Below are 20,663 nucleotides of genomic sequence, written 5' to 3'. Positions count from 1 at the left end.
AAACTCCACCAGTTTTCACATTTAGGTATATTGAGTATTCGTGCCAAGTTTGGCCTAGATCCATCATCGTTTGAGTCCACAGTGCTCTCTGGATGTAGGTGAACTACAACTCCCAAAACCCAAGGTCAATGCCCACCAAATCCTTCCAGTATTTTCTGTTGTTCATGGGAGTGTGCTAAGTTTGGTTCAATTCTATCGTTTGTGGAGTAAGAATGCTCTTTGATTCGAGGTGAACTATAAATCCCAGTAACTACAACTCTCAAATGACAAAATCAGTATTGAAATTTGGGCGTATTGGGTATTTGTGCCAAATTTGGTCCAGTGAATGAAAAGACATCCTGCATATCAGATATTTACATTATGATTCATGTCAGTTATGAAGTAGCAATGAAAATAATTTTATGGTTGGGGGTCACCACAACATGAAGAACTGTATTAAGGGGTCCCGGCATTAGGAGGGTTGAGAAACACTGGTGTAGATGCAACCCTTGTTTTTCTTAATTGGAAAGGATTTTAAACACTGCAAAAAAGGGAGGAATTAGAAGCAAAGTTGCTCTATCTGGTTGCAACACACAGGACGATAAATTTGGAGGAAAGCCTTTGCGGAGACTTTAGACTCCTGACTTCAGAGGTTAATTCCAGTACCTTGAACTGTGCCCAGAGTCGGCAAGCCTGGTGTAATATTACAAATAGTTATGTAATACGCTCCTTGGGTCAGTATGTCTGCCACCATTGGTTTGAATCCAAGACTGCAGAGATGTACTGCTTATAATAAATTAGAGGCTTGTTTCCTCTGGAGTTAAAATGAAGGAAACTGTAAAATCTCTGCATTAGGCTTGCCCTCCAAATGGTTCAAGTTCTAGTAGTTAATACATTTCATGGCCTCATTGCTGCACTGTGTAATTACACATTTATAGAGACGTCCATAGAATCATAGACTCAAAGGGTAGGAAGAGACCTCATGGGCCATCCAGCCCAACCCCATTCTGCCAAGAAGCAGGAATATTTCATTCAAATCACCCCCGACAGATGGCCATCCAGCCTCTGTTTCAAAGCTTCCAAAGAAGGAGCCTCCCCCACACACCGGGGCAGAGAGTTCCACTGCTGAACGGCTCTCACAGTCAGGAAGTTCTTCCTCATGTTCAGATGGAATCTCCTCTCTTGTAGTTTGAAGCCATTCTTCCATTGCATCCTAGTCTCCAAGGAAGCAGAAAACAAGCTTGCTCCCTCCTCCCTGTGGCTTCCTCTCACATATTTATATATGGCTATCATATCTCCTCTCAGCCTTCTCTTCTTCAGGCTAAACATGCCCAGCTCCTTAAGCCGCTCCTCATAGGGCTTGTTCTCCAGACCCTTGATCATTTCAGTCGCCCTCCTCTGGACACATTCCAGCTTGTCAATATCTTTCTTGAACTGTGGTGCCCAGAATTAGACACAATATTCCAGGACTTTGTGTGCGTACGTGAATTCAGATACTGTCAACAGAATGAACAGTGGAGACACCAAAAAAGGGGCGTAACTTCTGCAAGAGTGAATAAGTGAATCTGCGGATAAGCGAAACCATGTACCGTATATACTTGAGTATAAGCCGAGTTTGCAGTCCTTTTTTTAGGCTGAAAAAGGCCCCCTTGGTTTATATTCGAGTTAAGGTTATTTATTATTTTATTCTGTTATTGTTGGGTTGTTGTAGGTTTTTCAGGCTATATGACCATGTTCTAGAGGCATTCTCTCCTGACGTTTCGCCTGCATCTATGGCAAGCATCCTCTGAGGTAGTGAGGATGCTTGCCATAGATGCAGGCGAAACGCCAGGAGAGAATGCCTCTAGAACATGGTCATATAGGCCGGAAAAACCTACAACAACCCAGTGATTCCGGCCGTGAAAGCCTTCGACAATAAATCTGTTGTTGTTGTTGTTGTTATGTTTATTGTTTTACTGTATTATTATTGTTATTCTTACATTTATTACTTTACTTACTTGCCCACTGTGATCAACTTTCTGTGTTCAAATATTGTGATTTTATATTGTTCCGATGTATTTATTTATACTATTTCTTGTATTTTCTTTTCTTTTCTTATATTTTACTGTTGTATTTTTATGTTGTATATCTGCATTGTTGTATTGCTGGGCTTGGCCTCATGTAAGCCACCCCGAGTCCCTTTGGGGAGATGGTGGCGGGGTATAAATAAAGATTATTATTATTATTATTATTATTATTATTATTATTTGCTTACTTACTTAGGCAATCTGTCGGAACTCAGATGCCTTAAAGCAGGGGCCCTCAAACTAAGGCCCGGGGGCCGAATGTGGCCCTCCAAGGTCATTTACCTGACCCTCGCTTAGGGTGAACCTAAGTCTGTAATGACTTGAAAGCACACAACAACAACAACAATAACAACAAAAATACCTTCAAAGAGGAAGTTACATTTTCCCTGAAGAGATCACACTGCTAAGTATTTCATAAGCCAAAAGCAGACCCACACTTCCCATTGAAATACAAATGTAGCCCTGCAAGGTCATTTACCCAGCCCTCACTTAGGTGAACCTAAGTCTGTAATAACTTGAAAGCACACAACAACAACAACAACAACAACAACAACAACAACAACAACAACAACACCTTCAAAGAGGAAGTTACATTTTCCCTTAAGAGATCACACTGCTAAGTATCCCATAAGCCAAAAGCAGACCCACACTTCCCATTGAAATACTAATAAATTTATATTTGTTAAAATTGTTCTTCATTTTAATTATTGTATTGTCGAAGGCTTTCATGGCCGGAATCACTGGGTTGTTGTAGGCTTTTTCGGGCTATATGGCCATGGTCTAGAGGCATTCTCTCCAGGAGAGAATGCCTCTAGAACATGGCCATATAGCCTGAAAAAACCTACAACCCAATTATTGTATTGTTTTTAAGTGGTTTTTGTACTACAAATAAAATATGTGCTGTGTGCATAGGAATTCATTCATGTTTTTTTTTTTTTCAAATTACAATCCAGCCCTCCAACAATTTGAGGGATAGGGACCTGGCCCTCTGTTTAAAAAATTTGAGGATCCCTGCCTTAAAGAGCCAGACACAATAATGTAATCAAAACAACAGTGCCTTTGGTCAAAACTCAAAGTTTGCAGCAATTTGCAGCTTGAAAAAACGAATTTAGAAAATAAACCGGATTAAACTGGCAAAAAATCCGGATTAAACAAGAGTTCTAGCAAAATGCACCAAAATTACACAGTTCAACGATAAAGCCCAAACAAAGAGCTGTAAAGAGAAGCCTTCCTCCAAAAGCAGTCCAAAGTCGAAGAAGTCCCAGATGAAGATCCCAAAGTCCAAAAGGCAGCATCGTCGTTAGAAGCAGTCCAAGGTCAAGGAGAGGGGAAATCCGCACTTACGAGAATCCAAGCCGGTCAGAACACGAAAAACACAGCAACCTGCAGTTCCAGGACCCAAGCCCAACAAGAGAAGTGGCAGCAACAGGACCCAAGGCACGAAACCAACACTTTGCCTACTGCAAAGTTCTATTACTCCAGTGCCTTCATTTATCCTACAACTCATCATCCGTTGATGAGTTGCCCTCCACCAAGTCCTCATCGCTGTCAGCTGGCTTAGCTTCCACAGCTGAAAGCCAATGCCCATCCGTCCGACTCTTCCACCTTTTGTCAAGACTTAGATCACCCCACAAATCCATGGTATCATCAGTTTGCCAATCCCCACCAGATAGACCCTCAGAGATGTCACTGGACGTTGGCTGCGTGCACACATTCCTGATCTCCTGAACTTGTGTCCAGTCCAGTGGTTTCTCTTCATCCTCACTACTCCCAGACCCATTACTTCCAGTAAAGCCCATGAAATCCTCTTCCTCAGTGGGAGCGGTAAGTATGTCCTGGATCCTCTTTCTTTGACGCTCCTTGTCTGACTCTTGCTCCTGAGTAGTCCTCTTAAAACCTCTACTCCCATCTCCTTCCTCCTCCTCACTCATTTCACTGCCAGAGAAACCTTCAAAGGATTCCTCGTCTGTGGGTGACGTAAGTATCTCCCGGATTCTCTTCCTTTGCTGCTCTTCATCTCACACCTGGGCACCTCGTTTCCCTTCTCTACTACTCCTACTATCAGTTGTAACGTTGCCAGCAGACTCTACTACAACACAATTGCTTGTAGCCTGAGGATGATAGTCCTCCAAGTGTAGTTTCCTAGTGGAGTGTCCGTAAGTGGTTATTATCCAGCCCTGTTCTCCTGCAGTAAGGACATTGGTTTCCAGGTGGAAGGTGGTCCTGGTTAGGGTTAGCTTGGCGTACCTTCTTCTTGGCATGTTTCTCCCTTTCACCCTCCATTTATGCCACTTCAAATTCTGCAGCACTACTGGTCACAGCTGACCTCCAGTAAGAGTGCTTGAGGGCCAGGGCTTCCCAGTGTCTGTTGTTGTTTATTCGTTCAGTCGCTCCTGACGCTTTGTGATCTCATGGACCAGCCCACGCCAGAGCTCCCTGTCAGCCATGGCCACCCCCATCTCCTTCAAAGTAAAATAAAGTCACTTAAAGGATACAATTCATGCACCTTGCCCTTGGTTGGCCCCTTTTCCTTTTTCCTTCCATTTCCCCCAGCATCATTGCCTTCTCTAAGCTTTCCTGTCTTCTCATTAAGTGGCTAAAGTGCTTCATCTTGGCCTCTACTATCCTTCCCTACTGTGAGCAGTCAGGCTTTATTTCTTGAAGTATGGACTGGTTGGATCTTCTTGAGGTCCAAGGCACTCTCAGAACTTTCCTCCAACACCACAGTTCAAACGTCTATATCTTTCTTCACTCAGCTTTCCCTATGGTCCAACTCCCACATCCATAGGTTACTATGGGGAATACCACTGCTTTAACTATGCGGATCTTCGTTGCCAGTGTGATGTCTCTACTCTTCACTATTTTATCAAGATTTATTCTGCATCTACACTGCAGAAAGAATGTCATGTGATAACCACTTCAGCTGTCTTGGCTTCATACCATGGAATCTTAGGACTGGTAGTTTGGAAGAGAAGGCGCTTTTTTTTTTTTGGTTGTGTCAGGAGCAACCTGAGAAACTGCAAGTCGCTTCTGGTGTGAGATAATTGGCCGCCTGCAAGGACGTTGCACAGGGGATGATTTTTTAATGTTTTATCATCCTTGTGGTAGGCTTCTCTCATGTCCCCGCATGAAGAGCTGGAGCTGACAGAGGGAGCTCATCTGCCTCTCCCTGGATTCGAACCTGCGACCTGTCGGTCTTCAGTCCTGCTGGCACACGGGTTTAATCCACTGCTCCCGTGATGGTGTAACATTGAGCTACAGCAGTTAAAAGCGGCATCAAACTGCATTATTTCTGCAGTGTAGATGACTGGCTTGAAGGCACCCAAGAACAGCAACGAAGGAGACACCATCCACTTGGGCCTGGAAGAAGGAATTATTTTACAGTACTTTTAGATAAGAGTTCCTTAATTATTAACTCACTTCTTCACAGAAGGAACTGCAGGCTCCCGCTCTTAGCTGGCTATCAATCTAGATGTATGTATAGACAGGGAAGGCTATAAAGATCAGGTCCTTTACTTTGGCTTTAAATGTATGTGTGTCTATGTATATATATATACATATATATGTGTGTGTGTATATACATGCACACACACATATGGCAATGGACTTTGACTATGGCAACAAGATAGTGCAAGTTTCTAATATTGCTGGTTTTCATACTGTGTTTTATATGCACTGTTGTTTTATATGAGTTGTTAGAAACATTGTGTGTTGTTTGTGTCACATGTCATTTGATTTTGTATTGTCCTAAATTTTAATTGTTGCCAACTGTTAGCTGCTCTGAGTCCCTCAACCAGCACTTTGAATTGTGCTCAGAAGCTGATCGGTAGCCAGTGGAACTAGCACAACAAAGGAGTAGATTAGGTCTTCCCACTGCCTCCAAGACAAGGCCTTGAAATCCAGGTGCCTTCGACATGATTTCATGGGAGTCTGGAAAGGATTAAATTAGGTGTTTGGTTCCAAGCATTTCAGAGGAGACAACATTGCTAAAGGGGAAACAGTCTCCTGTTCATGTTACCAGGGTTAGGGTTACGCTGCTCCAGTTAACAACCTGGCTGCCGATCGTTAGAGTAACTGAAGCTTCCAAGAAGTTTTCAAAGACAGCTCCAAGTAGAAAGCACTGCAGTAGTCTATTCTTGATGTATAATAAAATATATAACTAGAATATGAAATATATTTTATACAATATAGTACATAATAAAATATTTATTATAATATAATAATAAATTATATAATTATATATATATTATTAAATATTTATTTTATATAATATATAATAAAATATATAATTATTTATGTATTATAAAATATTTATTTTACATAATATATAATAAAATATATAACTAGAATATGAAATATATATAATATAATACAATAAAAATATATAATTATTTATATATTATAAAATATTTATTTTATTTAATATATATTAAAATATGTAACTAGAATATGAAATATAATATTTTATACAATATAATATATAATAATAATAAATTATATAATTATTGTATATTTGTCTATTTTCAGTTGTAATGTTTTTGATATAATATATAATAAAATATATAACTAGAATATGAAATATATATAATATAATATATAACCATAAAATATATTTATTATAATATAATAATAAATTATATAATTATTTATATATTATAAAATATTTATTTTACATAATATATAATAAAATATATAACTAGAATATGAAATATATATAATATAATATAATAAAAATATATAATTATTTATATATTATAAATATTTATTTTATTTAATATATATTAAAATATGTAACTAGAATATGAAATATAATATTTTATACAATATAATATATAATAATAATAAATTATATAATTATTGTATATTTGTCTATTTTCAGTTGTAATGTTTTTGATATAATATATAATAAAATATATAACTAGAATATGAAATATATATTATGTAATATAATATATAATAATAAAACATATAACTATAAAATATGTATTATAACATAATGATAAATTATATAACTAAAATATGAAATATATTTTATACAATATAATAATACAATATGTATTATAATATAATAATTATATATTTATATATTATAAAATATTTTATCTATATCTATTCTTATCTAAAATATATAACCAGAATATGAAATATATTTTATACAATATAATATATAATAATAAAATATGTATTATAACATAATATAATAATAATAAATTATATAATTATTGTATATTTGTCTATCTTCGGTTGCAATGTTTCTGCTTGTGAGCTGCATGGAGAGCTAAAGCGGGGTATAAATAAACCAAGTGCTCTAAGGGCCCGCCCACTTTCCCCGCCGACATTCTATCCCCGCCCATTTTCCCGCCGACATTCTATCCCCGCCCACTTTCCCCGCCTTTGCTTTTTTTTTTTTTCCAACTCCTTGTATGTTAAGTGGCAACGCCGCTCAGCCAATGAGAGAGCGAGCCGGCTCCGGGCAACGTTCCATTTCTGAATGTTGATACAAGGCGCGAGCCAATAGGGGTTTGTTGCTCTTGCAGCCACGCCTTCTTTCCAAGGGGGCCCTTTTTTTTTTTTACACGAGTGGATCAGGGAGGGGGGGGGCGTGGCCGGTGTGGGGATTTTATTTTTTTTTGGTGGGTGGGGTAGGGGGGGGAAAGAGTGGGGCTGGAGGGGAAAAGTCCCGCAGGAAGAAAGAAAAGCAACATAATTTTTTTGCAATATATTTTTTTAATATATATATTTTTGCAAAAGGGACTCACTTCGGTTGGTGGGATCATGGAGCGTTTCCACCCGCGATCCGGATCCCCTCCGCCGGGCTTGACGTCAGCAGGACCCCCCTCTTGCTGCAGCAGCAGAAGCCCCCCACCTCCTCCTCCTCCTCTTCCTCCTCTTCCTCCTCCTCTGGGCTTCTTTTGCAAGCCTTCCACGCAGAAACACCAAGGAGGAGGAGGAAGGAGCAACAGCAGCAACGCCGTTTACACCGTGCTGGTGGAGGATCCGGCGTCACTCCGGAGGCGAGCTTTGCAGAAGGTAGAAAACGGTGCAAAATTGCAAAAAAATTAATAATATTTTTTTGGGAGTGGGTTATATTTCCACGCGTGATCCGGATTGGAAGCGGGTTGGGCGGAGGGTGGGTGTGTCCGCCCGGGGCCTAGACCGAATTGCAATCCTTTGGAAGCAGAAAAAAATATTATAATATTTTGCATTTGGTTGGGGAGTGTTTGCAAAAAAGTTGCAATGCAGATTTTGCAATGTTGGGTGCATTTGCAGCAAACTTGGGGCCTTCCAGGTGTTTTGGACTCCAACTCCCAGCATTCCTAACAGCCTCAGGCCCCTTCCTTTCCCCCCTCAGCCGCTTAAGCGGCTGAGGGGGGAAAGGAAAGGGCCTGAGGCTGTTAGGAATGCTGGGAGTTGGAGTCCAAAACACCTGGAAGGCCTCCCAAGTTGGCCCATGCCTCATATAAGGAGTCTTCCCCCCACTTTGGTGGACTTTTGGGATTTTTGCAAGGTTTGCAAACATATAATAATAATAAATTATATAATTATTTTGCAAGGTTTGCAAATATGGGAAAACACCAAAATTAGAGCCTTCTTCACCTCTATTTTTGGACTTTTTTGGGGAGTTTGCAAAGCGAAGTTTGCAATCTGCAGAAATGGCTCCCTTTTGGTGCCTTGCATTTTGTGCAAAAAGGGGGCGTGTTGCAAGCCCTCTCTTGCATTGCAGGCAGCTTCAGCCCTTCTTTCCCTTCTCCAAGGTGTTTTTTGGACTTCCAACTTCCCACCAATTGTGGGAGTTGGAGTCCCAAAATTCCTGGAGAGTGGGCCCAAGTTGGCCCATGCCTGTGTGTCTCCATTGAGATCAATGCAAGGCAATCATAATAATAAATAATGTATGGGAAGTGGATTGGAAGAGAGGGACAAAAAGGCACACTGTTAGGCCCTTGTTGCATGTCTTGGGGTGAGACACTTGTCTGCCAATGCACACTGTTTCCACGCGGGACCAGGACTCTCTCGTGGGTTGGAAGAGGAGGGAAAAGGCACACTGTTAGGCCCTTGTTGCATGTCTTGGGGTGAGACACTTGTCTGCCAATGCACACTGTTTCCACGCGGGACCAGGACTCTCTCGTGGGTTGGAAGAGGAGGGAAAAGGCACACTGTTAGGCCCTTGTTGCATGTCTTGGGGTGAGACACTTGTTTGCCAATGGACTCTGTTTCCACGCGGGACCAGGACTCTCTCGTGGGTTGGAAGAGGGGGAAAAGGCACACTGTTAGGCCCTTGTTGTATGTCTGGAGTGAGACTCTCCCCTTCGTTCTTGGTGGTGGGTGTGTTGTATCAAGAACTGCCTGAGTGACAGCTTCGGTGGAAAGAGACTCCCAACACACAAAAATAAAATAGACAAGCCCCACTCGCGATCGTGGACACGCGTGGGCTTTTATTGGGCATGCTGTACCAAGAAGCAGCTGTACCAAGAGAGAGAGAGAGTCACAAACAAAAAATAATAGACAAGCCCCACTCGCGATGTGGACACGCGTGGGTTTTTAATTGGGTATGCTGTACCAAGAAGAAGCAGCTATACCAAGAGAGAGAGAGTTACAAAAAAAATAGACAAGCCCCCCACTCGGGATTATGGACACGCGTGAGTTTTTCTTTATTGGGTGTGTTGTACAAAGAAACAGCAACTGTGTGACAGCTTCGGTCAAAAGAGAATCACAAAAAAACAGGCAACCCCCCCCCACTCGGGATTATGGACACGCGTGGTCTTTTCTTTATTGGGCATGTTGTACCAAGAAGAAGCAGCTGTACCAAAAGAGAGAGGCACAAACAAAAAAAACAGACAAGCCCCCCACTCGCGATTATGGACACGCGTGGACTTTTCTTTATTGGGCGTGTTGTACAAAGAAGCAGCAACGGTGTGACAGCTTCAGTCAAAAGAGTCACAAAAAACAGGCACGCCCCCCACTCGCGATTATGGACACGCGTGGGCTTTTCTGTATTGGGCGTGTTGTACCAAGAAGCAGCAACTGTGTGACAGCTTAGGTCGAAAGAGAGTCACAAACAAAACCAGGCAAGTCCCCCACTCGCGATTATGGACACGCGTGGACTTTTATTGGTTGGGCGTGTTGCACTAAGAAGCAGCAGCTGCTTGAGTGACAGGACAACAAAAAATATATATACACAAGTCCCACCCACTCGCGGCCGTGGACACGCGTGGGCTGGACTTTTATTGTAGTTTCACCATTGCTGCACTTCAAAAATATGAGAACATATAAAATGGGTTTGTTTCTTCTCCTCCTTCTGGCCCGAAAAGATGGCGCCTTTCAGAGCGGAGAGAGAAGGCTGGAAAGTTTCCTGCGTGGGGGGCGGGAGAAGGGCTGGTTGGTGGAGAGGGGCCGGGGCTGGGAAGGAGGAAGGAGGAAGAGGAGGGTCCCCGGCATCATTCATCACCGGCCCTTCACCGGCTTCGTGGGTGGAGCCCGTGGGAGGGGAAGGGGAGGGGCCTGGGCGGGGAGGGAGCCTGCATTCACCCACCCACCCACACCCCACGCCCACACCATGCACTTTGGAACAGCACTGCACAACTCAACTCTGGCTATGCAGTGCAGCCTTCCAACTAGGAAGCCCACTCCTGAAAGAGAGGAAAAGCGGTCTCCACTGAAGCTGTGTCTCTAATCATAGAATCCTAGAGATGGAAGAGGCCTCGGGGGCCATCCAATCCAACCCCATTCTACCAAGAAGCAGGAATATTGCATTCAAACCACCCCTGACAGATGGCCATCCAGCCTCTGTTTCAAAGCCTCCAAAGAAGGAGCCTCCACCACATTCCAAGGCAGAGAGTTCCACTGCTGAACAGTTCTCACAGTCAGGAAGTTCTTCCTCATGTTCAGGTGGAATCTCCTCTCCTGTAGTTTGAAGCCATTGCTTCTAGTCTCCTTGCCCCCAAAGAAGGAGCCTCCACCACACTCCGGGGCAGAGAGTTCCACTGCTGAACAGCTCTCACATGAGTTCTTCCTCATGTTCAGGTGGAATCTCCTCTCTTGTAGTTTGAAGCCATTGCTTCTAGTCTTCTTGCCCCAAAGAAGGAGCCTCCACCACACTCCTGGGCAGAGAGTTCCACTGCTGAACAGCTCTCACATGAGTTCTTCCTCATGTTCAGGTGGAATCTCCTCTCTTGTAGTTTGAAGCCATTGCTTCTAGTGTCCTTGCCCCCAAAGAAGGAGCCTCCACCACACTCCTGGGTAGAGAGTTCCACTGCTGAACGGCTCTCACAGTCAGGAAGTTCTTGCTCATGTTCAGGTGGAATCTCCTTTCTTGTAGTTTGAAGCCATTGCTTCTAGTCTCCTTGCCCCCAAAGAAGGAGCCTCCACCACACTCCTGGGCAGAGAGTTCCACTGCTGAACGGCTCTCACAGTCAGGAAGTTCTTCCTCATGTTCAGATGGAATCTCCTTTCTTGTAGTTTGAACCCGTTGCTTCTAGTCTGTAGTCTGAAGCCACATTTTGCAACATCCAATTCTCACAGGGACAGAAAGTGCCCCTTCGAAACAGAGGCACAAATAGCAAAGGAAGCCACACAGGGATGTTTTGTTTACCCTTCTCTATGTGATCCAAAACTTTATAAGTACCTATATGGTTCTGGCCCAGCTTACTTGTCTGAACGCATCTCCCTCTATGCCCCACCTTGTAGTTTAAGACCACCCAGGGAGGCCCTGCTCTCGCTCCCTCCAGCGTTGCAAATATGTCTGAGAGACAGGGCCTTCTCGGCTGTGGCCCCCCACCTGTGCAACATGCTTCCCGATGAGATGAGATTGGCTTCTTCCCTCCTGTCTTTTAGGAAGAAACGGAAATCTTGGTTCTGGGACCAGGCTTTTAGATAGTAGTCATAATTAGCACTTTAGATGTGGAATCCGACTGGAATGGCGATACAGCTGACTATGCTGTTTTTATTGTTTTTAATTAACGTTCTATTTATTGTTTTTAATTGTTGCTGTATTATTACATTGATATATGTAGCGGCATCGAATTGTTGCCAAGTGTAAGCCATCCTGAGTCCCGCTTCAGGGTTTGAGAAGGACGGGGTAGAAATACTGGAAATAAATACATATATCTATATAAATACAAATGTAATGTTTGTTTGTGGGATTACCGTAACTCAAAAACCAGTGGATGAATAGACACCAAAGTTGGACACAATACACCTATTAGGCCAATCAATGATCATCACTCATAAAAACACTGAAAAACCCAATAGAAGAGACTTAAAAAGCCAAAATAATAATAATAAAAAAATACATTACAACGCATGCACAAAGCCACTTATGTACACATATACACAAATATATACACACATACACACACACACACACACACACAAGACATATACACAGACTGGGCCACAGCAACACATGGCAGGGGATGGAAGTAATGCTACCCCTCTATTCTGCTTTGGTTAGACCACATCTGGAATATTGTGTCCAATTCTGGGCACCACAATTCAAGAGAGATATTGACAAGCTGGAATGTGTCCAGAGGAGGGCGACTAAAATGATCAAGGGTCTGGAGAACAAGCCCTATGAGGAGCGGCTTAGGGAACTGGGCATGTTTAGCCTGAAGAAGAGAAGGCTGAGAGGAGACATGATAAGCCATGTATAAATATGTGAGAGGAAGCCACAGGGAGGAGGGAGCAAGCTTGTATTCTGCCTCCTTGGAGACTAGGACGCGGAACAATGGCTTCAAACTACAAGAGAGGAGATTCCATCTGAACATGAGGAAGAACTTCCTGACTGTGAGAGCCGTTCAGCAGTGGAACTCTCTGCCCCGGAGTGTGGTGGAGGCTCCTTCTTTGGAAGCTTTTAAGCAGAGGCTGGATGGCCATCTGTCAGGGGTGATTTGAATGCAATATTCCTGCTTCTTGGCAGGGGGTTGGACTGGATGGCCCATGAGGTCTCTTCCAACTCTTTGATTCTATGATTCTATGATTCTATGGCTAGTATCTATATAAATAAAAATGTATTGTTCGTTTGTGGGATTAACATAACTCAAAAACCACTGGGTGAATTGACACCAAATTTGGACACAATATACATACCAGGTAAACAAGTGACCATTACTCATAAAAACACTGAAAAGCACAGCAGAAGAGACTTAAAAAGCCAAAAAACAAAACATGCACTGCAATGCATGCGCAAAACCACATATATACACATATAAACAAATATATACACACACATACACACAAATATACAAACACAAAATACATAGACAAAGACTGGACCACAGCAACGCGTGACGGGACGGCTAGTACATACAGAAAACCCACACACACAGATAGATATCTACATAAAAACTCCAACCATCACCCAAGTCAAAAAAGAAGCACCATTAAAGCCTTGGCAGACCGTGCAAAAAGAATCTGCGAACCCCACCTCCTCCAAGATGAACTGAACCACCTCAACTGGGCTCTCCAGGCCAATGGAGACTCCACCTCAGACATCAGAAGAGCTGCAAGACCACGAACAAGCCACGAGTGTCAAGATGAAGATCCTCCCAGAGGAAAAGTGTTCCTGCCATACATCAAGGGAACCACTGACCGCATAGGGAAGCTGATGAGGAAACAACATACAAACAATCTACAAACCCACCAAGAAAATCCAACAAATGCTCCGTTCAGCAAAGGACAAGAGGGATCCTCTCACCTCGGCATGAGTCTACCGTGTACCATGCAGCTGTGGACAAGTCTACATAGGGACCACCAAACGCAGCGCCCAGACACGCATCAATGGACATGAAAGGCACTGCAGACTACTTCAACCAGAGAAGTCAGCCATAGCAGAGCACCTGATGAACCAGCCTGGACACAGCATATTATTTGAGAACACAGAAATGCTGGACCACACCAACAACCACCATGTCAGACTACACAGAGAAGCCATTGACATCCACAAGCATGTGGACAATTTCAACAGAAAGGAAGAGACCATGAAAATGAACAAAATCTGGCTACCAGTATTAAAAAACTCTAAAATTATAACAGCTAAACAACAGAGAGGAAAAAACCAGGCACAGATTAACACCTCCCAGCAACAGATTTTCCCAGACTCAGGCAGGCCTTCAAATGCTAATGAAGGTGATCAGCTAAACATTCACACCTAACTGCAGCAGGGAAGAGCTCCTTGCCCCACCCCAGCCATTCCACAGATATATAAACCCATTTTTCCTACTTCCAACAGACCTCACTACCTCTGAGGATGCTTGCCATAGATGCAGGCGGAACGTCAGGAGAAATGCCTCTAGAACATGGCTCTATAGCCCAAAAAAACCCACAAGAACCTAGTATTTCTTGCTGTTTCTTTGTCAGTGTTGATGTGGAGAGTGTCTGGTTTGCCCACCCTGGAACATGCAACATATCATAGTCCTTCTTTAAGGGTCCCGTTCAAATCTAGGATACTATATCTCTCTGTGTGTGAATCATATCTATCTATCTATCTATCTATCTATCTATCTATCTATCTATCTCTATTCCTGTCAGGAGGACTTTGATTACGTTTTCTTGCCCTGATGAAGGGAGTTGGGTTGGATGGCCTTAAGTGTTTTCCGTTGGTCATGGGGGTTCTGTGTGGGAAGTTTGCCACACGATTCTGTCGTTTGTGGGCTTCAGAATGCTCTTTGATTGTAGGTGAACTGTGAATCCCAGTGACTACAATTCCCAAATGTCAAGGTCTATTTCCCCGAAAATCCATCTGTGTTCGTATTTGGGTGTATTGAGTGCTTGTGCCAAGTTTGGTCCAGATCCATCATTGCTTGAGTCCACAGTGCTCTCTGGATGTAGGTGAACTACAACTCCCAAACTCAAGGTCAATGCCCACCAAACCCTTCCAGTATTTTCTGTTGGTCTTGGGAGTTCTGTGTGCCAAGTTTGGTTCAACTCCATCATTAATGGAGTTCAGAGTGCTCTTTGATTATAGGTGAACTATAAATCCCAGCCACTACAACTCCCAAATGACAAAATCATAATTTTTTGAGTGATGGTCACTCCTTGTGTTGTGAGACGTTTTGTTGCCAAATTTGGTGTGATTTCGTTCATTGGTTCTTTTGTTTTTAAGGTACTCATGATGCACAGAGCATTTTTATATATATAGATAATAATAATGGTATAGTAGAATATAGTAATATATAATACTGATATTGTACTATGCTAATAATATAATATATTGTATGTATATATACCTTGTAAGCCGCTCTGAGTCCCCTTCGGGGTGGGAAGGGCGGCATATAAATGTCGTAAATAAATAATATCTAGTGTTTTAATTCATCTAATGTTTAAAGTTTCCAAAGTAGTTGCATTAATTGAGTGTATGGTATAATAACACTTAATAAATCCCTTTTGCAGTAATTAGATGATGATGATGATGATAATGACATTGTCTTTATTTATATTATAAGCCGCTTTGAGTCCCATTTTGGAGAAGAGTGGGATATAAATCAGATAATAACTCTAGGAAGGGAGGAAAAAATCTTGTTTACTTTCTGCAATGCAAAAAGGATTTTTAGAAGTTGCAACCTGTTTCCCCAGCGCTCATAGCAAAGTGCTTTTTCCTCTAGGATCAAAGAGTTGATCCAGAATATATGGCCATGTTCTGGAGGCATTTTCTCCTGACGTTTTGCCTGCATCTATGGCAAGCATCCTCACTACCTCTGAGGATGCTTGCCATAGATGCAGGCGAAATGTCAGGAGAAAATGCCTCCAGAACATGGCCATATAGCCCAGAAAAACCTACAACAACCCAGTGATTCCGGCCATGAAAGCCTTACATTGATCCAGAATTTTGGGTTTTCCACACATTGCACATATCCCTGGGTGTGTCTACATTGCAGAATTAATGCAGTTTAATGCTACTGAACCCTTGGATTTGTTGTTTGGTGAGGCACTAGCACTCTTTTGCAGGGAAATCTTAAAGGCTTCCCCTGATTCAATAGCACTGAGCAATGGCTGTCGAAGGGGGATCGAACTGCATTAATTCTACAGTGTAGGTGCACCCTTGTCTTGTATGTAGCTGCCATAATAAACAACAATGATGGGTGGCTTTGTATCTTGACTTTATCTCGTCTTGTCCGTTCTGCAAAGAGGAAAGCACCGTGTCACGGGTTTTCTTCTGCATAACAGCTTCCCATTTTGCATCCTTGATATCGCTGTGGTTTTTAAAGAGAGTCGTAAACCGCAGAACACAGCCACTCTCAAGAAAGCTGTGTCCTCTCTAAATATTTTGGATCCCTGCTCCTTGATGTGGCCATGAGTTGAGGCACCTCCAGAAGATGGCACTGTGGTCAACCTAAGTGGCAAGGGCTAATAATGGCTTTGAGTGGGCATGGGAAAGGGTGAAACCTGTCGTAAATTTGTACTTTACTAATAATATAATATAATGTATATACATATAATATTTCTAATATAATAGGTGACAAGGGCGGCATATAAATGTCATAAATACATACATAAATAAATATTATAATGTAATACAATATAATAATAATACAATATTATAATTATATATTTGATATTACATGTATATTACTAATAATACAATAATAGCTGTACCCACCATGCATTGCTGTGGCCAACCTTCCCTCCCTCTTTCTCTCCTTCTTTCCCTCCTTCGTTCGCTCCCTCTTTCCTTCCTTCCTTCCTTCCTCCCTCACATCACTGTTCTTCTTTCCTTCTTTACCTCTTCCATTCCCCTTTTTTCTTTCCCTTACCTCTTTCTCTTCTTTCTTCTCTACCTCTTTTCTTCCTTCCTTCACTTTTTGCTTCCATCCTTCCTTCTCTTTCCTTCTTTCCTTCCTTCCCACTTTCTTTCCTTCTTTCCCTCCCTCCTTCGCTCCCCCTTTCCTTTTTTTCTTTCCTTCTCTCCTTCCTTCTCTACCTCTTTCCTTCTTTCACGTTTTGCTTCCATCCTTCCTTCTCTTTCCTTTCCTCCTGCTTTCTCTCCTTCTTTACCTCCTTCCTTCGCTCCCTCTTTCCTTTTTTTCTTTCCTTCTTTCCTTCCTTCTCTACCTCTTTCTTTCCTTTCCCCTTTTTTTCTTTCCTTCCTATTTCTCTCCTTTCATCCTTCTCTACCTCTTTCCTTCCTTCCTTCACTTTTTGCTTCCATCCTTCCTTCTCTTTCCTTCCCTCCCGCTTTCTCTCCTTCTTTCTCTTCTTTCTTCACTCCCTCTTTCCTTCCTTTTCTTTTTTACTTTCCTTCTCTCCTTCCTTCTCTACCTCTTCCTTTCCTTCCCCTTTTTTCTTTCTTTCCCCTTTTGCTTCTTTCTTCCTTCTCTACCTCTTTCCCTCCTTCCTTCGCTCTTTGCTTCCTTGCTTCCTTGCTTCCTTCTCTCCTTCCTTCCTTCCTTCCTTCCTTCCTTTCTTTCCATTCTTCCCTCCCTCTTCCTTCCTTTTTTCTGTATTGTCATTTAGCTTTACATCATTTAGCTTTTTAGGGTTTTTAAGTTCTTTCCATTGGTTGCGGATATGTGTGTGTATATATTTGTGTATATGTGTATATATGTGGTTTTGCACATGCGTTATAATGTAATTTTTGGGTTTTTTTGCTTTTTAAGTCTCTTCTGTTGTGTTTTTTCAGTGTTTTTATAAGTGATGGTCACTCGCTAGCCTGTTAGGTGTATTGTGTACAAATTTGGTGTCAGCTCGTCCAGGGGTTTTTGAGTTATGTTAATCCCACAAACAAACATTTTTTTATATATATATATACATACATATATATATATAGAGAGAGAGAGAGAGAGATAACTAGCTGTCTCCTGCCACGTGCTGTGGCCCAGTCTGTATATATGTTTTGTGTATGTGTGTATATGTGTATTTGCATATATAGACAGATAGATAGATAGATATCTATATAAATAAAAATGTAATGTTCGTTTGTGGGATTAACATAACTCAAAAACCACTGGATGAAATGACACCAGATTTGGACAAAATACACTTATCATGCCAATGAGTGTCAATCACCCCTAAAACACAAAAAACCCCAGTAGAATGGACTTAAAACCCCCCAAAATAAGCTATATATGCATATACACATACACTCATATACATATACACATGCACACATACATACACAAACACATACCTATCTATCTTATCTATATATGCAAACACACATATATACACAAATATATAGATATATATTTGTGTATTTCTGTGTTTATATGTGTATATGTGTGTGCTTGTGTATATCTGTGTGTATGTATTTCTATATATGTGTGCATGTGTATATGTAAATATATGTTTATGTGCACATGTATGTGTGCATGTGTATATGTATGTGTATGTTTGTGTGTGCTTGTGTATATATATATGTGTGTGTGTATGTGTGCATGTGTATATGTATATGAGTGTATGTGTATATATATATAGTTTATTTTGGGGGTGGGGCTAAGTCTGTTCTCCTGGGGTTTTGTATGTTTTTAGGGATGATGGACACTCATTGGACTTAGGTGTATTGTGGCCAAATTTGGTGTCAATTCGTCCAGTGGTTTTTGAGTTATGTTAATCCCACAAATGAACATTACATTTTTATTTATATAGATGGTATAGTACAATATAGTAATATATAATACTGATATTGTACTATGCTAATAATATATTGTATGTATATATATCTTGTAAGCTGCTATGAGACGGCATATAAATGTCGTAAATAAATAAATAAGAACTAAATGGATAATACTTTGAGTGCAACACGATTCAACAATGGTGCCGAGTCCTGGCACCAATTTTCTGCTTCAGGACCTATCAGAAGCCATGGAGTCATCATTAAATGCCATCAGGGGACCCAAATTGGGGGGAAACTACAGACCACTGGCCACTATGTAAATAAATAATATTTGGCCCTCTGTATCTATGGATTCTCCATGTATGGATTCAACTTTGAAGGCAACCCTAAGGCTGATGTGGCCCGCAGTGGAAAGGAGTGTGACACCCCTGATCTGCATGATAGGCGCACTCTCTGTCCCAGCATGAAAGCTGGTGCATGTTCCTCCCTCCATGTTGGGACACGCTTATCTGCTCTGAAAGATTTCTGCTAGCGCGGGCCAGCCTGGGCTTGGGTTGCAAACTGGGCAGCCTTCCGAGCTGCTTTTTTTAATCACACCTGCTCTGTTTATCTAAGATAATGCTCAAGGCGCCTGAACCAAGAGGGCAGAGCCAAGCCTTTCTGGTTGGGCCACGTAGGGGTGGCAGGAGCTCTTCCTTCCTTCCTTCCTTCCTTCCATCCATCCATCCATCCATCCATCCATCCATCCATCCATCCATCCATCCATGAGGATATTCAAGGATCATGCCATGGGAGTGGATAGGAAGGCGGGCATTAATTCTACGATGCATCTGCACAGTAGAGCTAATGCAGTTTGAGACCACTTTATTGTCTGTGCTATGGAATCCTGGGATTTTTAGTTTAATCAGGCAAGTAGTACCACTATTTATTTATTTATTTATTTATTTATCGTGTCAGGAGCAACCAGACAGTTGTATTACATTTTTAACAAAACAAACAAACAAAACACAAAGTTTGCAAGCTTGGTAGTTGATTAAATGTCCGTTGAGCAGTATCTGGACACTTGGAGTGCTTCTGGTGTTGCTGCAAGAAGGTCCTCCATTGTGCATGTGGCAGGGCTCAGGTTGCCTTGCAGCAGGTGGTCTGTAGTTTGCTCTTCTCCACACACGCATGTCATGGATTCCACTTTGTAGCCCCATTTCTTAAGGTTGGCTCTGCATCTCGTGGTGCCAGAGCGCAGTCTGTTCAGCGACTTCCAAGTCACCCAGTCTTCTGTGTGCCCAGGAGGGAGTCTCTCATTTGGTATCAGCCATTGATTGAAGTTATGGGTTTGAGCCTGCCACTTTTGGACTCTCGCTTGCTGGGGTGTTCCAGCGAGTGTCTCTGTAGATCTTAGAAAACTATTTCTTGATTTAAGTCGTTGACGTGCTGGCTGATACCCAAACGGGATGAGCTGGAGATGTTACTGCCTTGGTCCTTTCACTATTGGCTGCTACTTCCCGCTGGATTTCAGGTGGTGCAATACCGGCAAAAAAGTGTAATTTCTCAAGTGGTGTAGGGCACAGGCACCCCGTGATAATGCGGCATGTCTCATTAAGAGCCACATCCACTGTTTTAGCGTGGTGAGATGTGTTCCACACTAGGCATGCGTTCTCAGCAGCAGAGTAGCATAGCGCAAGGGCAGATGTCTTCACTGTGTCTGATTGTGATCCCCAGGTTGTGCCAGTCAGCTTTCGTGTGATATTGTTTCTAGCATCCACTTTTTGCTTGATATTCAGGCAGTGCTTCTTGTAGATCAGAGCACGGTCCAGAGTGACTCCCAGGTATTTGGGTGCGCTGCAATGCTCCAGTGGGATTCCTTCCCAGGTCATCCTCAGAGCAGTACCACTATATACATATATCCTTATATATGTGTGTGTGTGTGAGAGAGAGAGTGAGTGAGTGTGAGTGTATGTATATGCGTTTGTGTGTGTGTGTGTGTGTGTGTGTGTGTATATATATATATATATGTTGTTGTTCATTCGTTCAGTCGTCTCCGACTCTTCGTGACCTCATGGACCAGCCCACGCCAG

At 42.1% G+C, this 20,663-nt stretch overlaps 1 protein-coding gene across 1 annotated transcript in view; it reads left to right on the top strand.

The window, feature by feature from the left end:
- Positions 1-7,701: 7,701 nt before the first annotated feature.
- The window catches only part of SLC2A4RG (SLC2A4 regulator), a 59,021-nt gene continuing 46,059 nt past the window's right edge, over positions 7,702-20,663 (top strand). Inside the window, exon 1 of the mRNA XM_060771897.2 lies at positions 7,702-8,075. Coding sequence (XP_060627880.2) covers positions 7,821-8,075 — 255 coding nt within the window. The 5' untranslated portion in view covers positions 7,702-7,820. The remainder of the gene's footprint in view (positions 8,076-20,663) is intronic.

Source organism: Anolis sagrei, chromosome 4 (assembly GCF_037176765.1).
Source record: "Anolis sagrei isolate rAnoSag1 chromosome 4, rAnoSag1.mat, whole genome shotgun sequence".
In the NCBI taxonomy this organism is placed as follows: Eukaryota; Metazoa; Chordata; class Lepidosauria; order Squamata; family Dactyloidae; genus Anolis; species Anolis sagrei.
Note: the sequence above shows the minus strand (reverse complement) of the source record. Positions and strands in the feature narration are given on the sequence as shown.